The sequence below is a fragment of the Excalfactoria chinensis genome, chromosome 2 (assembly GCF_039878825.1).
Source record: "Excalfactoria chinensis isolate bCotChi1 chromosome 2, bCotChi1.hap2, whole genome shotgun sequence".
In the NCBI taxonomy this organism is placed as follows: domain Eukaryota; kingdom Metazoa; phylum Chordata; class Aves; order Galliformes; family Phasianidae; genus Excalfactoria; species Excalfactoria chinensis.
The window spans coordinates 104052931-104076761 of NC_092826.1; the positions used below are offsets into that span (position 1 = coordinate 104052931).

Below are 23831 nucleotides of genomic sequence, written 5' to 3' on the forward strand. Positions count from 1 at the left end.
CTTCTGAGTAAGGAAAATGCAAGAAGTGTAATAGCACGTGTATTACAAAAGAAAAAAGTCCATTCTGTGCGGCATTACATCATATATCTATCTGAAGATTATAAAAAACAGAAACAAAACAAAACAAAAGAAACAAACAAAAAAAACACCAACAAGCAAACTTTAGGAAATTATTCCAGCAAAAATATTTAAAAACTAATAAACCATTGGAGTATAATAGGGAAGTACAGCTTTATTTTCAGCATATTAGTAGCTACAGCCTTGCAGCACAGAAACAAATATTTCCAAGCACTAAATGATTTCATTTGTCAGAGGCCCCAAATCTGGAGTATTTGGGGACAGCTATAATGTTATCTTGAGTGAACACAGGACCAACATAATTAGGAATAAAGAGGTAAGAAGCAGGGGAATTGCCTGCATAACTTCACTTTGCAAAATCCTCCCATGGAAGGTGGCAGGTAGGAAATCTGCATAATAACAAACTTGTCACAAGACAAGGCCAACTAAATACAACAATTAGAATTAACATTTTGCTTTGACTGGTTTCCCAGATTCCCCGTCTTCCCACTCTTATGTTTCACTTGATGTAGCTGAAGCTGTGGGTATTGATTTTGTGCAATATTTAACAGTACATTTTATTCTAAGCATTATGTGGTTTCAAGATGACTGTTTCTCTTTGTGGACATTGTTTTAAGAAGCTTCTATTGAAGTGCAAAACCTTCCTCTCAGATATACCAATGAAAACCCAGAATAAATTTCTTAGATTCTCTTTAGTCTATCTAGACTTAGATCTGCATAAATAACCCAGTCTAGCCCCCCAGAAGATTTACATTATATGTAGTCACATCTCTGTGACTTTATAGTGGAGATTGCCTTCTGCACTGTCAGGTCCTTTTTAGGACTACTAGAAGCCCCCTGCTCTCTGGCTGTACCAAAACAACTCACTAGATGCTGGATTTGGTCTTCCCAGCTGGCCCATCCACTGCTTCCTGTCTGCTTGTGCTCTTCCAACTCAGCCACTGACTCCAAGACAACCTCTGTCCATGCGGGCACCCTGCAAGGGGTGTGGGCCATGCTTGGGGGTGTGCTTTAGGGACTGAACCATCAATGGAGCTGATCTTCCTCACTATACTAACTGTGTCAATGCTATCTTAGCCAGCCTTTAAACCTGATATAGTACTTCTGAGAAACAAGCAGACATCTCCTGAAAGATTAGCCATTTTTAAATGTAGAAAGTGACTTTCATATTTAGGCAGTTCTGAACACTGATAAATATATCTATACTGTTGTTTTTTCTCTCTTGTCTCAGAAAGGAGATCAGATTAAGGAGTAACAGGGCTCAGATTAATATACCTCTATTGGGTGTGGTCCTTTGTTCTTTTTAGCATGTACAATTATTTTCCTGCAGTTTAATCCTCTATGCTTAGAATTTCTTACTAGAGAAAAATATTGTGCTGGCTAACACAGTGGTGAGATTCTTATGTAGAATGATCAAATCGATGAACTACCTCCCAGAAGTGCTGCATTGGAACAAATTTTCTTACTCCCCTCATTTCTCTTCTCTGGTTAGTCTTCTTTTTAGTCTCATGATTTCCAGCTGGTGTAGTTTTCTATCATCTTATGATAGCTGAGGATTCTGCAAACTCAAGTTCATAAAAGATGATTTTTGGTAGAAAAAGAACAAAAGCAAAGAAAAGGCTGTGGAAGACTGCTGAGCAAACAAGCAAAATAGCTTTCAGGTTTTAAAAACTGTAAAGAAAATGTGGAGCACTAAAACAAAGACAAGGGTGTAATGAGAGAAGAGATTGGACCTTAGGATGTTTGGTCCTTTCAAGTCTGTAATATTATTACCCTGCTTTCCTCCTTTTTAATCCCATTCAATCCTCCACACATCTCCTTATGATAGCAGTGTAGCCCCTAAGTTCTTTTATAGATGGGACATCTCTAAAGTAAACTTTGATAAAGCAAGTTTAAAGTTTAAATAAATTAAATAATCATTCCCATGAAATATAATAAGCATTATGGTCTTTCTGAAATGTACTTTGCAACTTGAGGGCCAAGATTTCCTGAAGGAATGAGAAATTGGAGAATTTATTCTGTAGTCTGCATTATAGAATTAATGCTGTGTTAGCACATACTATGTTCCACATTTCTTTTTAATCCTCCGGTTGTTCCTAAATCAGCAAACATAAGAGTTTCTCCTCCATTTTCAAATTGCCCATTCTGGCAGTTCTCATCCTTGTTAAAAGCAACAAAACCAGTACTGAGAAGCATTTAGTGGGAAAGTGGTTTCAAGAAACATTTAAAAGTAATCTTTAGGTGTTCAGGATGATTTTCTTCAATTTACTTGTAAGTTGATCTTACTATATATAAATAAAAAGCATAGCAAGCTGTATCTGGTGATTGCAGAAATAGACATTTACACAATGCTTTTTATATTTACAGAATAAGTATACTCCTTTAAGTAAACAGACCTGTAAAAAATACTTTGTTATTGTTTGTCTCATTTCATCCCCAGCATCTTTCCTATATTCAAATCCCGTATTTTGGAAAGTTTTGAATTATGTTACTATTTAACCATACTTTAAAATTACTCTTTCTGCCAGAAATCAAAGAAGCAATGAGCTAAGCATTGTAGACATGATAAAAGTATTTTTGAGATAGTTCAGGATATTTGCAAATTCATGTATGTTTTCAAGAAACTCTGTAGTTGTTTCTACAGACATGGTGGAGAAAGGTATTTTAACTATACTGAAGAAAGGCGTGAGGTTTTGTAATCTCTCTCCCTGAAGTCTTCAGAGAAGCAGAAGTCCTCCTGCAGAAGTCTGGAACCTGGTATTCATCAGGTTACAGCTCTGCTGTCACTCAGGTGACAGCAGAAATGGATGGATTGTACAGAAGATCTGTGGCGTGGGCAGTGTCAGTACAAATGCCTGTTGGAGTTTTTCCATTAGATGCATTTAAGGAGGTGATCTATGGAGGGGGAACAAAACACCATGGCTCTCTCTCTATTTCCTGACTACATCATCTGTTGATGCATCACTTTCTGACCTGATATACATCCATGCGAGCAAGAAGGAATCTGCAGAGGGCTTCAATATGTACATGTGATATACACAGACAACAATGTATTAGTGTGTATGGATTGTATAATGAAGGGCAGGGTTTTCCAAAACTTTTTCTTTATATTAGACCCAGGTAATTTCCATTTATTCTGCAATAAATCTTGAAGTCAGCAGAGCTGCCTATAAAACCAGTGCATAAGTATGTAGAAAACATAGATCCTCAGCAGGGCTGCTGCTGAATTTAGCCTGGAGGCAACAGTTTCTCTGTGTGAAGGCCAAACTAAAGATATTTCACTTAAAAAGAAACCATACGGTCTGCTAAGAAAAATGGTTCCAATGAAAAGCAGAAAAACTGAAGCAACTGAAATGATCTGCATAAAGTAACATCGAGCTCATTTGCTGATACTGTTGATGAGATTTGGAAACAGACTGGATTAGATGTTTTCTCATTAATTAGTTTTGGCCAGCTAAAAGTTTAACAGAATGACTGTGAGAAAGCCATTAGAACTGGGTTGTTGTAACAATCACAAACTAAGATTATAAAGCCAATTTATTCTTCGTATCAGTGTAAAAATGAACACTTGTTAATACTGAAATTTAGGGCAAGCTGTGTGCAACTATATTTTGTTATTGGTATTAATTTCTGCCCTCTTCTGCATTCTTTGATGCAAAGTATCAAATGATTTTGGGAAAGCCTCATGCTATTTGTAGTAAAGTAATTGTAGAATACTGTAACAAGAATCCTCTAAAGAGATTTTTTTAAACGAAAAGGAGAAAAAAGATAGAAAGATGCAGGATATTCTGAACACCTCGATTGTTTATGTATTTATTTTAAATCTCTGGGACATTCAAAAAGGGAAGAAACGATTCAGCCAGGAGTGCAAGTTTTTTAGGAGGTGCTGCATTTACTTTGGATGAGTGCAGCACGCACGGCAGAGTCAGCACTTTAGCGGAAGTGACAGAAGTCAAGTAGCTGCCAGCGTCAGGAGTGGGGAAGGCAGATCTCACAGGAGTGGGAACCAAGAGAAAAAACAGAAGTTCAGCTGGGCCTTTGGAATTTCCCACCAGCAGAAAGTGAGAAGCAGTCTTCAGGGCCCACCTTGCTGCCAGTCCCAGACATGATTTCCCATCATTCTCTTTACTCTGAATCACACCATACTTTAACATAGTGACTTTACCATGGTAAGTAAAGGCCTGTCAGTCCATGCAGCCACCTTGATTCCTCACTTATACAGATGCTTACAGTTTTTGGAAATTCCCTATATAGGGAACTTAAACTTGATCATCTCTCTTTGAAACCGCAGGTCAGCAGCCCACCTACCTCCTAGAGCAGAAGTAACAGCAAGAGATAGAGCTCCTGATCCTGCACCCATGTCCTACATCCTGGCTGTGATCCCAGCCCTAACCTGTGTGTTTTGTCATATAACCTAAGGGAGCGAATGCATCTCTGCATATGACTCCATGCAGAAGAACCTTTTTGCCACTCCATCAGTAGCATTCATTCTTCCCCTCCTCTTTAACCCACAAGATAAAAATGTTACCATTTAAATGATCTGTTTTACCAGCACAAAGGTGCCCCTGCCATAGGAGGATAATGTGTCAGCTTAGGAGCACCTAGCACTGTAGCAGTAGCTTTGCTCCAGGAACAGAGGTGGAAAACAAAGCTGGTTTGTGTGGTGAGCATGCCCCAAGCAGTCACTGCTGTATGACCACACCATGTACTAAGCCCTACCCTGGCAGCAGCTGGAATAAGCCTTTTTACAACCCTTAGGTTGCAAAGGAAGGCAGATGGGCAATAGGGTTGTTTCTCCTGTACACAGCAACCTGTCGCTCAAGGCAGGCTTTCTCTGCCCAGGACACCAGGCAGATCCAGGATACAGATTTCATCCCAGTGTTCTGTATCTCACCCAACACTCAGTTAATATCACCTTCTCACTTTTTCAGTATTTTGTAGTTGATACAGAGTTCTTTGGACTGAAAAGTTGAGTTTTCCATTGCAGTGAAAGCCTTGATCATTTGTGAACTAATATATCAGGATAACTCAGCACTATCTTCTGCACCATTTCATCTTGTCTACTCTTCTGCTTGCCCTAAATCCATTTCTTTCTTTTTAATGTGTGTGTCAGTGTCTGTACTTGCTATTTATATTTACTTTTCATGGAAGCGCTGACTCTGAATTTGTGGCTGGCCATATATTTCAGATAGTAATACTGATTTTGTGTTTTGTTGTTTTTTTGTTGTTGTTTTTTTTTTTTCACTTTTGTTGAAAGTGATGACTATTAAAGTTTGTGGCTTTACATGTGGCTTTGTCAAAAATAGCATTGGTAGAGTTTCTTGCTCATGTGTTTTCTGTAAGTGATAGGGCAATTTAAAAGAAGACCTCACCACCTTCACATTTAGGAACATCTCTATTAAACTAGACATACAAAATATTTTCAGAAGATCTCATGACCTATTTTGTCCTTAGTTCTGAAGGCAACTGATTTCATCTGAGGAAAGCAGGCAGAACAGTAATTCACAGAAGTAAAGTATCAAAAGAGCTACAGTTTCTGTTAACCTAAAACTCTTCTTGTTTTGATACTGCTTGCTTAGGAATTCATTCCGTTCTTCATTTTCTCCTCCACTTCTGAAAGTAATATGTCAATCCTATTAAAATTTTCATGAAATTCATGATTTCTGTCAATCACCTTCATCTGAATCGCATGAGATGTTCCTAGGTGCCCAAGACTTCTTTCAGAATCAGCCTTCAGGTGATGGTGTTTTGGTTTGAGCCACAAGCTGGCACTGTGGGCATCTTGCAGCACACAGAGCTCAGCCTTTCTTTAACTAGAGGTTGTCTATGTGGATGCAGTCACAGGTTAGCCTAGGTAGCAGTGCCTTGGATACATCCAGCTACTACAGAATTGGGAAGGAATGGCAGAGGATGGCTAACATTTGAATGAACTTTAACATTTACTTGACAGTACACGTTGTATAGTTTAACAGAATGCATTACAGGCACAAGAACAGACAGAAAACTATAAGCCTGGCTACAAATAGACAGGAAACTATAAGCATTAAACTTGATATTAGGAACTGTAAATTTTGAAGTTTTGAAGAGGAAAGTTCTGTATCATATTGAATAAAGGAGCAAACCCAGAGAATGAACATGCAGATATCCATACTTAAGATTATGATATAAGCATATCAAATTAAATCCAATAGCATAGCAGCAAGTTATCAGTGAATCCCACTTTTTTCTTCTTCTTTAACTTGAAGGGGTATTAAAACATAGATCACATAGCAAATCAACTGTATATACATACTTGCAAGACACCAGTTTTCATAGGCAGATAAACAAGAAGATCTATTTAAATTTTCTCAATAATCACATGAAGTACTAAAGTGTAGAAGTCACATCTACACAAAAAGAGCATTCATATCAACCCAAATTTCTTCCAGGTCAACTTAAACAGCAATCACTGCAGCAGTGTGAAATGAAAAACAAATATTTAGATCCCACACATCCAAAATAGTCATTTTCTCTTTAGATACTGATTCTAATAATCCCCCCTTAAGATAATTACTGAGCTGGTTTCTTGGGAAGACAAGGAATGGCCCTGGGTTTGCTCCAGCCAGGGCCCTAATTGCTTGCCTCTACTAATGAACTAATCTCAGACACCTGGAACTAGCAGGCTCCATGCTGGGCAGGCAAGGCTCAGGTTACCTCAGAAATGCTCCAAATATATTCACACAAATCACTAACCCTGCAGATGTGCAAATAGAGCTTTTGTCATATTGCTGGAGAGATGGACATGTGTTTGCAGTGCTGCAGCACATAAAACCTGAAGATGAATTCACTGTGTTGCACTAATCCCTTCCAGAGGCCAGGTGGGCTTTAGGGGAGCCAAATAAGTATGTTGATTATCCACATTACTCTTTACATTAATCCACTTGTCTGTGTGACACAGAATATTACAGGCATTCACAGCATAAACATATAGATTGCTGGAAAAAAAATTATGTGCTGCATGACTGCCTGATGTCTGTAAAATGTAACCCAACCAGGAAGTCAGCCGAAAACCTTGGATAAAACCTGAACAAGTTAAACCGTTAAATGCACACTGTCAGAACACACTGATCTACCCACCAGTTCATCCTGGAGAGGAGGGAGTACTTTTGCCACAAACAGCAAAGTACTGCTTGCACCTTCACTACTGAACACTTGGTTGGCACTGGAGAAAGAAATGCTAAATACTCGTGAAGGTATTTATCTACTTCTGTTCTCCTTTGGGAAAATATTTAGCACAATAATGTCCGTGCACACTTTTCTTCTTCTTTCCAATCACACACATCTTCAACAAAGGTCACAAAGATGTGCGTACCTCAGAGAACAATAATAATCCCCTCTGAAAATTTATCACAATTAAAATCATTACTGAAACTGCATAAAGAAAATAAGGCACTTGGGTATTTCAAGGAAGAATTCCTAAATGTTTTGTTATGCTCATAAGGAAAGGGAATATATAGACCTATTTAGACACTTCCAGGAAAAAAAAAAAAAAAAAAAAAAAGACTGTATTTAAAGAAAGGGAAATGGTTCATGACCCCAAACCAAGACGCTTCTTGTAAAGCCTCTGCTTACTCATATTTTCTTTTTCATTTAGTCACTTATGACAAGGTCTCAGGTGATTTACCCTTCCCATGACCTTGCATCTTTTCATTGAAGTTGTGACCTTGGATATTAGTGTGGATTTTGAGGCTGAATTTTAAAGCATTTGTCCTCATTTCAGATGTTAGTAATGTACACTCATTCTCATAAAGGCATCCCTTCTTGCTTGCATGTTGTAATTTCCAACAAGTTGTGGATTCTTCCTGCACCTGGGCCAGGGGTACTCTTACCTGCTTCTCTACACAGATATTGATCTGCTGCTTTGACTTGCAGTATTCGGCAATGCTAGGCTAAAGAAAAAAACAAAACAAAACAAAACAAAACAAAAAACTATCTATACCTTTACAGATAGATCTATCTATCAATCTATAGTAGGCCTGGGTGAGAATAAATAGATCTGTAATTCTAAGATGCAAGTGTGATTTTGGACTGAATTTGTATGGCAAAGTGGTATTGAATTCTCTTTCTTGAATTCACTTTCAGTTAAGATTTTAGAATTAGATGCACAAATATGAAAAATAGAAGGAAAAAAAAAATTGGCATGGGAAACAGTCGTGATCCGTGGAGTGACTGAACACTAAAGAAAAGATCTTACTGACTTCAGCAGGGCCACGGCTTTGGCCTCTGTTGTGTTAGCAAAAGTTGTCATCTGTTGATAAGCGAGACAGCGGATGAAATCTGCTTTTCTACTCTGTCTCAATCTTTCACTCCTGCCCACCTTTCATTAAAGTCTTTGTCACTGCTTACTGCCAGCAGTAGTTTTGACAAAAAAAAAGGTCCCAAAATGTCTCATGTAACAATCTCTGAATTTCTAAATGGTTCATGAAAATGGGTGTTCAAATTACTGCTGTTTTCCAGATAGTTCTGGGAACTCATAGTTGCTCAGCAAATTTGATACTGATTAATAAGCACACTGCTCTTTGCTTTCAGTGCTATGGGAAGATGTGATTTTAATTTATTTGTATAGGATCATGAAGTGCATGTTCTATCATATTATGTATTCAAGATATCAGAGAAACTTTGGTCTTTTGTGACTCTCTGCATGTGAAGCTGTCAGGGAGAACTGACAGGTTGCCTGCCATCACCTCCTCTCCAGAAAAGTCAGCAGCCCACACTGTCAGTGTGAAAACATCTGTTGAATGGATTTATTGACTAGGTCTTAGGAGCCTTTTTCTTTTTTTTTTCTCCACACTGTTTATTACAGCCCTGACCTAATGAACTTAATTTGTTGACATGTTTCCCTCAGTGTCTTACTTGATCCCATCTCACATTTCTTTCTACTGTGCTGTTTTCTTGGCAACAGGAGTTCCTGGCGCATCAGCGTGTCCACCAGTTGCAAATCTACCAGGCTCAGATGGCTACAGTTGGCATGGCGGGATTAGATAAACATCGGCTGGTGTCCAGGACTCCATCTTCCCCCACTGATTCCACATTACCTCACCCAGCCATGGACCAGCCCAGCCAGCATGTCTACACTACTGGTAGGATTCCCTAAAGACTATTTCTAATAGGCAGGGCAAATGCGTTTGTTCATGTAGGATCAACAGATTTAAATGCCTTGAATACCTCCTGCAGCAATGCCTTCAGTTTTAGCCTTACTGTTCCTTGGTTTTATGGTGCCATACTGGCATCAAGTCAACCAGTGCAGCTGATAAATCACAGGGTTAATATTCACACAGTCATAAATTATTATCATTGACTGGCTCTGGCAATATAGTAACAGGTGCATTTTTTTGTGCCTTTAAGTCATTTATAGCCTTTTTCTTTCATTTCCCTATCCTCTGGCTCTTTTCTCCATGTTCTTGTTGCTCGTTTTATAATGAGGCCATCAATAAATTGAAGAAAAACCTCCAGTAAGTAGGAAAGCTGCAGAATAATTCTCCATGTCTTCATATGACAAGTCAAATTACACTACAAGGTTAATTTCCCTATAGAAAATCAAAGTTGTAACTCTGACCGAAAGGCAACATTGTCTTCTGCTCTGGTGTTCTCTAGCAGTTGTGCGTTATCTCTACAACAGAATGTTTTCTGATCAGAACTGGATAGTTTAATAATGAAGGGAGCATCTCCTACCAGTGTGATATAGGCTTTCCAAAGTCATGGGATTTGACCACTCGAAATCATCAGCAAAGAGAAGAAAATAATGACAAAAAATTTGTTTCTCCTATGTAATCTATACTCTTTTTAAAAGTTTGAATTTCAGCACAATATTACAATATGCTTATAAGCAAGTTTCAACTATTTTCTGCATAAGAAATGGGAAATGAGTACTTAGATATAGTGTTTATACAGGTTTCTGCCAGAAGTATTAATTCAATCACAATAAATATCAAAATTTGTCATACTCTTAAAGCTTGCCTTTCTTGATGCAATGATGCACTCAGAAAAAAAAATAAAAATTATAAAAATTATAAAGAGACATCCTTAAAACACTGCTAGTGAGTGGATACAAAGTAGCATTCAGAGATGAAAGAGATAATTTTTATTTTAAATATAGTCAATGTAAGAATTTCACTTGTTGGTTGAGAAACATTTGGACTTTATGAAAATAAATCTGCTAATTCACTTTCCATGAGTTTCTGCAAAAAGGCCAGCTGTGCAAAGACAGTATTATTAGGGCAGGCCACTGTTTTTCTTGATGTGGTTCATAGAGTTCCCAAGACATTGTAAACTCATTCTGAAAGACCTGCAGAAGACAACAAAAGGAAGCTCACTGCATATATACTTCAGTCTCCTGTTCAAAAGTCTGCAAATCTTATGGAAATATGGTGCGATATCATATTTTATAGCACAGCTTTATTTTTTCCTAATTTCTTCAGGGTTTTCTTGCTGTTACTGCTGTTTTCCAGAACATTTCACCTTCTTCAAAGCATGCTGTTAGATAACAATTTTTGAGTCTATTGATCTCCTCCCCTTTGTTTAAAATTTTATTTAAAGTTGATCAAAACAAAGAATTTTGGAAAAGAACGAGCATTAGGGAGCCACAGTGGGGAGACTTTGCTTTTTCTGCCTTAATGCAAATTCAGGTTTTTTTTGTCCTGTGTCCTTTATCATTCTATGGCTCCGTGGTGACACCATTTCAGGCTGTCATCAGGGACACATTCTGACCTCACTAATATTGGTGTAAATCCAGAATAAATCCACCAGTCTCAGTGGAGCTGCTTAGATTTACACAAGGAATCTGAGAGCGCAATCTGGCTGTTTAGGCATTTGTTCTGGAGAGACAGAATAACCATCTTTTATTAATATTTCACAGCCGTCTGCAATTGAAAACAGTTGTCTTTCTCTCTTTTTTCTTTTGTGGGGGTGGGGAGATTATTGGCTGAATCCTGTTAGGGAAATCCTACGGGCTATTTTTAGCAGTAAGCTCTACTACATCTATTGTACCAAGCACATGTGCTCTACAGCCAGCAGCAACACATCTGAATTACTTGCGCATCCTAAATCAATTTAGATGCTTGGAATAAATGAAAACATATCTCAGTCGTTTCTTAAGTTAGCCCTGTTTAGAAATATATTTTTGCACTTTTCAGTGTGAATAACTGAACGCTTTTGTCATGCAATGCTGACCTGACCAATTAAACTGATATTTAATTGGACAAAATAATTCAGGCACATCAAGATTACATTTTAAATTATATTCATTATATTCTATTTTGGAAAAAAAAAAAATGCAGTAAGAAAGGAATGTCTATGTATCTATGTCTCTATCTATATATCTCTATCTTGATCTCTATCAGTTTGGATTATGCAACTCTAAGCTTGTACGGAACACTCAGAATAAAATGTTTGCTGAAAGAGAGGCAGACAAGAGATACTTTCAATTTTAAGCTTTGTTTTTGTCAATATTTAGAAGCATTTGTGTTCCCTGAAGTCCATTGCATGTCAGTGCCTACTTTGCCCAAGTGATTCTGAAAATCCTATTGCATGTCCATTTAGCTTCCCACTTGGGCAGAAGGTAGGGAGGGAAAGTTTTCCTAATTAGCAGTATGATGACCACTGATAAGTTCTACAGTCTGGGTGTGCAACAGACTTTAGAAGTTAAAACTCTGGGTGCCAAGATAAGGAAAAATGAATATGCAAGCATGTATCTATTTGCATGCATACTTGCTATTTCAAATAACTTATAAGAGCTGATGATAGAGCTTCAAAATTTATAAACTGTGCAGTGCAAATAACTGCAGAGAAAGGAAATTATTAACTTCTTTGGCAACACCAGCAAAGATTTTAAGTTGCATTAGTTTATTTGTTCCAGATTCTCCCTGGTTCATTTTTTTTTTTTTCTTTAAGAGAAAACAAGCAGAAAAATATGTACAAGAATTTATTACTATTGTACTGTTTTACATATTGGATTGTCTTTCAGCATAAAACTAGTCATGCTATATGTAGGTATTATTTCTGTGTTCTCCCTATGCTGAATGTAACTGTCATAATGTCATTTTGACTTAAATAGCAAGATCCCCAAGTACTGGACCTAAAGGGCATGAGATAAGTAATAAGGCAGATATGGCAGCCTACCTAGAGCAGCATAATAAAAAAAAAAAAAAAATTAGCTTCTAACTGAACCATTGCAGAACCTTAACTTTGCATTAGCCACAATGGATACAGCTTCCCATTCAGCAGGGCTTTTAATCACTTAATATTCATTCAGCGTCTTTGCTGAATGGGTGGTACTGAGCATGTTGTTGAACCTGTACTTTAATATTGTATTTTCTTCACTGGTTGACTCTTCAGTAGCAGGCTAACACAATTTTCCCAGAATTGTTATTGGCAAAGCATAGTTCTGTTGGCAGAGACATAAGAAGGAGGTTTTGAATACCATGTTTTGCAGCTTGGAGAAGTTGTTAATTTGAGTTCCTTTCAACTGTAAGAGGAAGAAAAATGTTTCCCAAATAAGAATGGTTGACAGGGGTAAGAAAAATATTTTCAATTCCAGACATTTCTGTGGGGTATGCAAACAATGAGAAAATAAATAAAATTATATTTCAGGTCTCAAACTTGATTGAAGAGCCTTGAAAACTGAAAATTAGTTTAATCCTGAGCCTAGTTTTTAAAACTGCTCTCTTTCGCCAGGTACACAGCTACAGAGCAATGTGATATTCATATCTACATGATATAAAGTTGTTCTCTCCTTGGAGAAATGAGTATAGAAAATTCTAAACAAACCTTGCACTGTGATCTAACAACAGGATTTGGTCCTAACTGAGCACTGGGTGGAACAGAAACAGGGTTCTGGCTGCCACTGCTGCAGCTCTGAAATTTCCATCTGATATACTTTGAGATCTGCACATATACATTATATCAGTTAAGTAGTACACAGAGTGTCATTGTCATGGCAAAATTTATTTTAAAAGACTTTTCTGAATGCTTTTTCCTAAACTGTTATGAATATAACATTTTCTTATTATATAAAGGTTAACCAACCTCTTCAAGAAAGATAAAGAGATATTTTTTTCTATTCATAAAAGATATAACAGGACACCACTCCATTTTTTGTATCTTTTTGACATTTATGCTTTTAGTATATTTTTGAGCATCTTCTTTAAAAAAAAAAAAAAAAAAAAAAAGAAAACAACACAACTTTCTTGGTATAACGAGATGTAACTTCTAAGTCAAAATTTGGCTCTTTGAAACAAAAGAGGAATTAAAGATCCAGAATTTTCATCTTTCTTCTCCTGACAAATAAAATCCAATTATGCAACGGTATGCATGACATGAGAACTAATAACTTGTTTTTGTTTTACTCTCTGTTTCTTTTTATGCTGTCTTTGCACTGAAGGTGTTGTGTATGATAGCCTGATGCTGAAGCACCAATGTATGTGTGGCAACTATGCTAATCACCCTGAGCATGCTGGAAGGATCCAAAGCATCTGGTCAAGGCTGCAAGAAACTGGGCTGCTAAACAAGTGTGAGGTAATAAAAAATAAAGATCAGATATGTGACTTTTTTTTTTGTCAAGTGAATGATATATTTGTTAAATCCAAAATCTATCTTAATTCTGTAAGAACAGAGTGATTTGACACAGGACTTATTTGGATTTAACTGACTATATTAAAATAATGCATTTCAGTAAAGCGTAAAACAAAAAATTTGCACAATGAATATCACTATCTGCATACATCAGAACATAAAACCCAGCTACATCTGTGTTCTTCTCCTTGACTGAAGGAATTTAGCAAGGTACAATCAAACCACAAACACAGAACTTTCTGTAGAGCACCTTTTAAATTCTTCAAGCAGCTATCAATTCTGTTTTTGTTCTGAAGTAGTATAGAGTACTGCTTGTTTAAATGTAGTTTCTATCACTTCATAAGCATGTTTCACCTTGTCCTATTTTAGGCTATAGTCTGTTTTCATAAGCATTTACATTTGCCTGAAGTACAATGGGCACCAAGACAAAAATCAATACATACAATATAATAAATATTGCAGAAAATGATATCAAAGTAACAATGGAGATTTATTCCATTTCAAAATCACATATTAAAACATTATGCTTAAATCAAATATGAGCTCTTGGATTCCTATATCACTTGGGTTACTGAAAACCAGCTTTTCCTGCCACTCACTGTTTCCCATGAGTTTTACAGAACTGTGAACTTCTGCATTAGCCAGTGACAACTGAAGGTGCTTACTGCACTGCAGCATAAGTCAACAAAGTTCAAGTCTGCTTATGTTTTGCAGGATCTCCAGATTATTGGAATTCAGTCAGCTACTTTCATTATATATTTAGGTACTTTTTAAAGGAATATTTCTGCATGTAGTCTAGCATTCTGGGCAGTGAGATATTGCAGACACTGGAAACAGATTTGTTGTATGCACTCACCTACCTAGATGGCACTATAAAAGGCTAATGGTTTTGTGTTGTTTTGAGTTTTGTTTGGTTGGTTGGTTGATTTTGATTTTGTTTTGTCTTGTTTTGTTTTGCTTTTTAGTTTGTATAACTTTTTAAATCTTAAAGGCTTTCTTTCAGCAAGGTCCTTAAGGCCAAATGTCAAATAAGTGGCTTCACTGATGGAATCACGTACTTAAGAAGCTAAACACCCCTTTGAGTGCTTTACCAAATGAAGGCCTAGATACCTTATTGATTCAGGACTCATACAGAAAAGTCAAGAGAAGGTAACTAAGTATGTGGGTCACTCTGAAAGTAGTGCTTCTTATTTATTTCCATAGAAACTGCAACAGAAAAAAAGACCACAATAACATTATTTGATAGAGCAAATTTTCAGCTACAAAACACTTTTTTCAACACAGTCCTCACCTTTAGCTGTGTATTTTTGCCAGCAATGAACAGAAGCCTGCATGCCACTCTTGCAAAAATCTGTACCAGTGGAGGTGACCCACTGTCACTGTTGCCACTGAAGTGCACCATCCGCTGCTTCATTGTGCTTACATCCACTGTTTAGTCTCTGTAAACATTCAACAAACATCGGTGAATTTCAGTGGGTGCCATCTTTTTCGTCATGGAGGAATTCAGTTCCACAACTTTGCTTCATATACCTATTTGTGTCAGACTGGCCCTCTGCTACTATCTGTCACACAGCAATAAAATGTACTGGAATATTTGTGGTAAGGTTCAACCTATGCAACCACATGACATCTGCCTCTGATGTTATGCACCGCAGTAAGAACATCGGAGGCATCAGTTTTGGAGCAGCCCTCTTAAAGTGCAACATGCCACCTTGTATTATTTTGTTCAGCAATATATAGATGTTGCTAAACAGCAAATTGTGTAGATCTGGAAAAGGTGTTAATTGGTGAAATAATATAGGTTAATTCTGAAGTGCATGCAGCTCAATATGTCCTGTAATGTTTCTCTTATAATTCTGCCATTTCAAAAATTGAATACAACCCAGTGAGTGTTCCAAAATACAGAATGAGAAAAAAGGAAGTAAATCCTCGTGTTGAATGACATTCAGCTTATTTTGACTCCCACTGTATGCTTAGAAATGAAACTGGAATGTGAAATGAGTTATCAAAATGCAAACTCTGGTTATAAAACTTTGAGGAACATAGATGTGAAGCTCATGCATTGATCTTATTTTTTTCTTGATTCTCTTATGTATCTAAAGACAGACTAATATCTGATGGTGCAATCTGTTCTTTGCTTTGCTGAATGCCCTATATACTCAATAACAAACTCATCCTTAAATCCACTTACTTTTAAAAATACAGAAGAATTGAAATGATTTGTTTCAGTGTTAATTTGATTCTTTAGAAAAGTTATTCAAACAAATATCTGACTCATATCACCAATGGAGCAGCAATTGCATTATTCAAGAAGTAATGCATAACTACAATTAAGCTGCATTCGAGAATACAACATATTGAAAATACAAAGCCAAAGCAACTGCACTGTCTCTTTTACTGACTTCTGAATGTGCCCTCATGGACATTAGTACTTTTAATATAAGTAATAATACTAACTAATATAAAACAATATTAATACATTAATATTATTAATATAATATAATATAATGCTCATTAATATCACTAATTGCTAATTAATATAATATGTGTAATATAATTGTGTGCCCCGGTGACGCAGTGGTAGAATTGCCGCTTGCAACACTGGAGGCCCAGGTTCGAATCCCCTGTGGCGCAAGTGGTAGAAGTGCCGCTCTGCTACACAGAGGGCTCGAATCCCGGGAGTTGGACTCGATGATCTCTAAGGTCCCTTCCAACTCACACGATACTATGATACTATGATGATAATATATTATTAATTATATTAATATAATATAGGTTTTCTGTTAAAGGAGTGAGGGGATGGTAGGGAGGTCACTGGTCTTATTTTGCCAGGAGCAATGTCTGATGCACCAAGTCTGAAGGATGGTTTTAGTAGACTGCAGTATCACTCTTTGTCTGATGAGGAGCTCCAGGATCAAATCTAGCTCAGCTGGGGGTGGCTCATATCTCTGTGCTTCCAACATGTGCATCCTTAGCCGTAGGAGTGTGTTGGGGGGCCTTCCATATTTTGTTAATTTAGCAAGAACCTTTATTTAAATGCACAATCCATGTTTCTATGATATATATTACTTCTATCAGGGAAAAAAAACAAACAGCCCCTTTGATCTGGACATGGAAAATCAAACATACTTAGTGGACACAGCTTATTACATTAAAAGTTGAATCTGGGCAGATCAATACAGACTTCACCAATTAACTACATACATTGCTCATATTGTCACCATAGATAGAATATTTAAAATATAACTTGGTAAAATCACAAGGTTTGACTGAGGTACTTAAAGATGTATCTTCACGACAAAATGAAATGTGGCTGGATCTGTTCTCCACTTCTGTGGCCAACTGGCACTGGAAAGCCCACATTCACACTACCAGGAGTTCCCTTAGGGTTATCACAGTATCACAGTATCACAGTATTGTGCGAGTTGGAAGGGACCTTAGAGATCATCGAGTCCAACTCCCAGGATTCGAGCCTTTCTGTGTAGTAGAGCAGCATTTCTGCCACTTGCGCCACATGGGGGATTTGAACTCTGGGCCTCTGGTGTTGCAAGCAGCACCTTACACCACTGCGCCACCAAAGGCACACGTTATGTTGGTGCCCAAGCCATGTTTGGGATTTTTTTAGGATAGTGCCCATTGCTGCTCAACCAAAACAGTGTGAAAGACCCCATTAAGAACATAGAAGTACAGAGGATTGTTTTTCTCTGCCTGTGAATGTTTCTTGGCACTGCTTAATTTATGAAGGCTGCTCCAAAAATAATGCCTCCTATTTCATTATGTTGTAGCACAGCATCAGAGGCAGATGTTGGTGGTATGGCAGTAGAGACTCTACTTTCATGCCAATATTTCATTGCATTTTGTGGCTGTGTGACAGATGGCAGCAGACGGACAGTCTGACAAAATGGCGTTTGACACTAGTCATGCAATTTTCTCTTCATAAAGAGCAGTGCATAGCTGCCCTACCTTTAGGATAAAGTAAGGGCTGAATTTTGTTTTGGTAGTGATGTCTTATTTTCACTTATTTGATGGAAAGGAAGTACTTACATAACTCCTGTGGGGCCTTAATTTATATGCAGATGACTGACATTGCACTACTCTGGTCTGTACAGTTTTAGAGGAGAAGAATGTAGTCAGAGTTCTACTTCATGCTCCCACTTCTTCTTCCGGCAGGGACTGTGGTTCAGAACATTTTCCTCTTCAGCCTGGATTGGTTTGGCTAGTTTTCTGTAATGGTAGACATTACATCTCTTGCTGTCTATATCTCACGGACTGAAGGGAAGAGAATTAAATAACTTAAAGTTTTTAAAACCTTTGTTTCATCCAGATCACATGATGAAATATATAACCTCAACATACCACTAATGAATAAATAATACAGGAAAAGTCCGTGAAGACACTTTAAGAGCCAAACTGCACTTTAGAACATATTCAGACTAGGCACTGGAAGATCAAAACACATGAATATAACAACTGCATCTCTCCATTGGTGCATAAATGTCAGAGATACACCTGCAGTTCCCACAAAAAGGAGAGAAAGACATGCTGCCATATTACATGGCAAAATCCATGTATTATCTGTGTGGGGTTCTTTTGTTGAATTTATTTATTTATTTATTTGCTTTGTCTTGTTTTTCGTATGAGAGAATTGACCAGTGATGAGAATTCCCTGAAAAATGAGAAAGACTCTGAAGACCTTCCTTATAAACTGGATAGCCTGGGAAAATTTCACAGAAATTCTATATCCATATGAATAGCTGCAGTAAAGGCAATGGACACATACTGAGAGACCTGTGCGAGAAATATTGCTTAAGCTATGTCAACAATTCCTGTTAGTTTAGCAGAGAGAAACAAGTGGTGTCACCTTTGTCTTTCTGAATCTCTGGCTGTGCTAGAGTTCAGTTTGCTAAAGGGCTAATCAAAATCTCTAGGTTAACAGAGGTTATTTGTATGAAATTTTAATGGTCTATTTTAAGCTTAAGACAAGATTAGAGTTCTCTTTACCTTAAATTCTGTGAGAGGTGAAAGCATTTTCCTGTTCTGGGTAAAATAACTTTCTGATTCTGGGTTGTTCTTTTGAAGCACTCAGGTGCATTTTGCTCTCCTGATAAATGCAAACATCACCACAGATAAGGGCACTGCATATGACAGGGGAGCAGGTCAACACACAAATTGTCATGTACGTTAGAAAATAATGACTTGCCCTCTTCTACTGATGTATGACTAGTGAAACCCTTCCAGCTTCCCCCAGATGAATTATGTTCCACAAGTTATGTCCAATTTATTTCACCTTTTTCAGTTATTTGTTTTTTTTTTCTATGCCTATTTTCTGCTTTTTAGTATACTTTAGGTTTTTGATAATAGAATGGGTAGTGAAAATGAAAAAGGATATAAATTATAAATGACATGGATAAAAATGTATGTCTAAAGTTATACATATGTTACGTAGTTAGATAGTTCATGTCAGTGAGAGACATAAGTGGTTACTCTGCATAACACAAGTTATATGATTCCAGACATGGGCAACGAAAGCACATTATAGGATGTACTTTTGTATATCTCCTAAACTTTGACATCACTATATAAAAAGTATTGTTCTTAGCAATTATCACAGGCAGTTTTTAGTAAAACATTTTTTTCGTGTGTGTAGAGCCTTAGATAGTTGGAACTTTAACATTATTGAAAATAGCTCTACCTGCAGGGATAGAGCAAAGGTGGGATGAGAGGAGTAATGAATGAGGAGGTGTGAATACAGAAACAATGCAGACATGTGCTGTGTTTACCCTTCACTTTTTTCCTGCCAGTTACATTGTATAAGTGCTGGGTGGAGCTCAGTGTAGGAGATGGAGAAGCCTTGGAGAAAGGACAGTAATGGTCTCTGTATGCCCTGGCTGTTCAGCTGTAAGCTGCACCTCAAGGACATCACTGCTGAGAGAACCTGGGAAATGACTGTTTCATGCTATTCGATTTCTTCACTGAGCCTGTTTCTGCACAACCTGTTTCTTCCTAGAAAATCTAACTGACTATATTGGGCAATAGGTATCTGCTCAGCAAAACACTGCTCCACTGTGATTCATTTTGGAGGTCACTACCAGACCCTACTCTGTTAGTGCAGAGCCATAGGACACCATGCAGCTCCCCGCTACAACAATAATGGATGGCTGTGGGTGTCTTTATAGTTAAAGTGATACGGCATTTAAGAGCACTTAAAAGAGCCAGACAATTAACTGCCTTAAACATATCTTATAGAGTTTTTGTGTAACTTCCTGAAAATATATGACCAGACAGTGAGCATTTTACTAGAGGTTCTTTGATGTGACTTTCATAAAATATCCCTTTTCTTAATATTTGCTTTAGCTGTTCTAGAATCCAGACTTCCTTTCTTGTTTCATTATGAAGAACTGAACATACAGATTTTAAAGCAGCTTATTAGAAAGATAGAACTTAATGAGAATGGATGAATAAATAAATATTACCAGTCACCTCACTTGTGAAGAAAAAGATTTCACCTGATTCAGAAGAACTATTATAGAATGTACTGGTTACATGAAGTAACCTAATGTGCTGATTTTGGTTGCACAACTGTGTGTTTAGAGGATGTGGATACACTGCTACAAATTCTCATGTGAGACTGGGAGAGGCCTGAATAAATTGGAGATGAAAAAAAGGGTTTATTAAGTCATTTAGTTCCTGGACCATTCCCTAAAATGTTTTTTCCACTGCTGTGTCCAGACAAGTTTCTAATACTGCAAGGAATTGGGCTTCCATGATAACCCTGAATAGTTAGACATAGTTAGCTATATCCAAATCTTAGGAGCACTTTTCCTCATTTGTCAGAAAAAGTTGCTGTTGCTTATCTTGATACAAACTGGGCTTGATTCCTCTGGCTGCCCCTGGACAACTCCTTCCTTAATATGTTTTCTTAAATGTTTATAATATTTCTTTCTTCTCCTTGTAAAGATGGTGCTTCCTGACATGCATAAGTGGATGATGGATATAATAAGAATGATAGTTTAACCTGTAAAAAAATATATGTGAGCAATATTTCTGTAAAAGGTTAATCAGTCTAGTAAAAGTAAGATGGTCTATTTAGATAACTTCTGTACCTATTTATTTGTAGGCCTTGACAGTCAGACAGACCCACACGCTAAATTGTGAGAGGTTTTGCCCTAGATATTTAGATGTTCATAATGACCAGCTCTGCAAACAGAGTCTAAGACCTTAAAAATAGTCTGTTTTTTCTTTGTGTTATCCAATATCAACAGGCAAGATGATCTTGGGACCAGAACTTTGTTGACAGTGCTGTTTATTATGCCTGAATCTGAACAAAATCTGCTTCATGTTGTGTTTGCAAAGGCACTTGCACTGGCAGAGATGTAAATATTTTTATGACAGGCTGTAACTCCAAAAACTTAACAGATCTACTGAAGAAGAAAGTATTAATTTTATTGTTTCTCCCTTCTCTCCTCCCTTTCTAAAGTGACTAAATGTATATAATTGATTTATAGAAATAGTCCCACATTTTTTTTTTTTTTTTTTTTTTTTAAACACTGATTAAAATGAGGGGACTACAAGCTGGAGAAACATTGAAAGAGACAAATCTCACTTATAAAAACATAATGAAGCAATCAGGTCAATATCTGCAACAAGAAAAATGACCCTTAGAGATCAAACATACATTCTAAAAATAAAAATACAGAGAAATATTTTACTCAAGAATGTAAATATTAATTTTCCTTGCCCATTCTGGTGGTGATCATGCTCTTCCAGCAGCATAAATTGCAGTAATTACAAAAAGATATAAATCTGCATTCAGAACACATCTGCAGCTTACAGGTGTGAATTAGGTTTTGTTCTTTAAACAAGACATTTTCTAGTCAACTCTCTGATTTAAGAAATATCTCACCCTGTGGTTTGTATTTCTTAAAACAATGTATAGAAGAATCAGAATCTTTTCTTTCTCTTGTGTTTGAAATCCTTATTAACTCTCCTACAAGTTAAGCATTTGTGATAAACCACACACGCATTTGTTTTTCATATAGCATTACTTTAATAAACAAATCAGTGTCACATTCCTGCATGACACAATTTCAACCCATTATTAATCATACTAAATGTTATTTCGATCCTTTACTTTCTTTTTTTTTTTTTCTTTCTTCTTTTTTTCTTTTTTCCTAAATATTGTCAGTGGAATATTGTAGGCCTCTGCTGTTTTCTTTCAGCGAATTCGAGGTCGAAAAGCCAGTCTGGAGGAAATACAGCTGGTTCACTCTGAACATCATTCACTGCTGTATGGCACCAGCCCCCTGAACAGACAGAAGCTGGACCCCAGGAAACTCCTAGGTCTGTACAGGCCTCTATTCTACTGAGAACAGCACATTCCAGCACTGTCATTAGTCATAGCTGGTGTCAGTTTAAAATACTTGGCAAGCAGTGTGACAAAAATTCACTTTTTCCAAATGCATTGCTATGTGGAAGGAGAATGTTACAATGGAAGCCAAATATAGATTAGCAAAATGCACAGGCTGGAAAGCACAAAGAGAAGTTTCTTCTCATTCGCTTCAAAATTGTCAAAACATTAACCCTTTGCTGTAATTTGTTCTCCATCAGAGATCAACAGCAATTTTGAATACTGTTGGTCTTTGATCTTCTTGTTCTCTGCTTTGAAAATGAGTTTAAGATACACTTGCTTGTCAGAACTGCTTGTTTGCTGTTCTCATTTTCTTTATTTCAATGACTTCAGCCATGCTAAGTGCAGATACCGTGCCTGAATCTTGCTATGAACTTTATTGTTATGCCTTCCCATTATGCAGAATACCATGTTTCTGAATAACAGGGAAAAGAGTTATTAAAATATTAAATGAACCTATGAATATACAGAATACCATAAAACTGCCGAGATTTCATATCAAATATCTTCACAAACAACCAAAGCCCATCATATGCTTCCATAGTAAAGAAGTAAGGTTAAACTGGGCACTGTCATGACTGGAGCAAGAGTCCACACCTGCTACAAGAGGATGTGAAAGGAAACACAAGTAGAGCATTTTGGAAATAATCTGTGAGTGAAATCCTGCTTTTTCTGTCCCTGCACACAAGATGAAACATTCTCTGCTATTTTTAATAAACATATCGTAAAACGTGGAGATTTGCCTAAGTGTGATAAGACTCAACTCAAACAAAAACAATACTAACCATCAAAAGAAATTGCTGTTCTAGTTTTACTGATATTTAGCAATTATTTTGCTTTGAAAAGAGTTCCTTCCAGAAGGTAACCTGTGGCTTCAGTTATTTCTAAAAGTAGATAGGAAAAATGTAGTGATCACAGTAACATCCAAGTTTATACACCTTTGACAAAATAAAATCAAAGCTAAAAAATAATTACAATGTGATAGATTTTCAGAAGCTATAATTTTCAAGTTAGGAAACCCTCACTAAAAACAAACAAACAAATAAACATACAGACATATAAGAACTAAATTCCTGCAAAATGAACAACTGGGAAAAAAAAATTGATTTAGGTTCATCAACATTGTCAAAATGTTCCATCTTGATAGAGTCAAACATTTCATTTAGATTTTTTTATTATTATTATTTTGATTCATTTCATTTTAATTTTTACATTATTTAATATAACATACATATATTTGAAGTCTTGTTCCCATTTTGGACTGTTATATGAGATGCAGTGTGTAGTTTCAGTTATGGTATGAAAAAATCGATTGACACAGGTATTCTTGCTGTGTTTCTACCTTTGTATACAGAACGCAGAAAGCACTGCTTACTTAATCCCTAAAATCCATTTATTTGTTCACGGTTCTTTGCTCAACACTCTTTGCCTTTATCATTTGGTACTCAGTCCAAAACATTTACTCTCTGAGTTTATATCGAGATCACACTCCTAGCATTTATCCTGAGTGTATCTTTGGCTGAATGCCCTTTTCTGTCTCTGTAGGATGTTTTCTTGCTGCCTCTTGCATGGCCTTTTACCAAGACAATGGTCAATTAAACACTCTTCCTACATGCTTTTGCATGTGTCTGTTTTTTTGGCTGAAAACTTCAACTACTTAAGCTTTCATACTCCTATACAAAATGACTATCTTTCACATTTTTCTAAAATGCAGTCTGACTGTTCCATCTTTCACTGT

General features: G+C 36.8%; 1 protein-coding gene across 8 annotated transcripts in view; it reads left to right on the forward strand.

The window, feature by feature from the left end:
* The window catches only part of HDAC9 (histone deacetylase 9), a 402973-nt gene that overhangs the window by 257152 nt on the left and 121990 nt on the right, over window positions 1-23831 (forward strand). For all 8 annotated transcript variants that reach the window (XM_072328342.1, XM_072328337.1, XM_072328338.1 and 5 more), the window contains 3 exons: window positions 9020-9197; window positions 13496-13629; window positions 21906-22026. In XM_072328342.1, the coding sequence (XP_072184443.1) occupies window positions 9020-9197; window positions 13496-13629; window positions 21906-22026 (433 nt within the window). The remainder of the gene's footprint in view (window positions 1-9019; window positions 9198-13495; window positions 13630-21905; window positions 22027-23831) is intronic.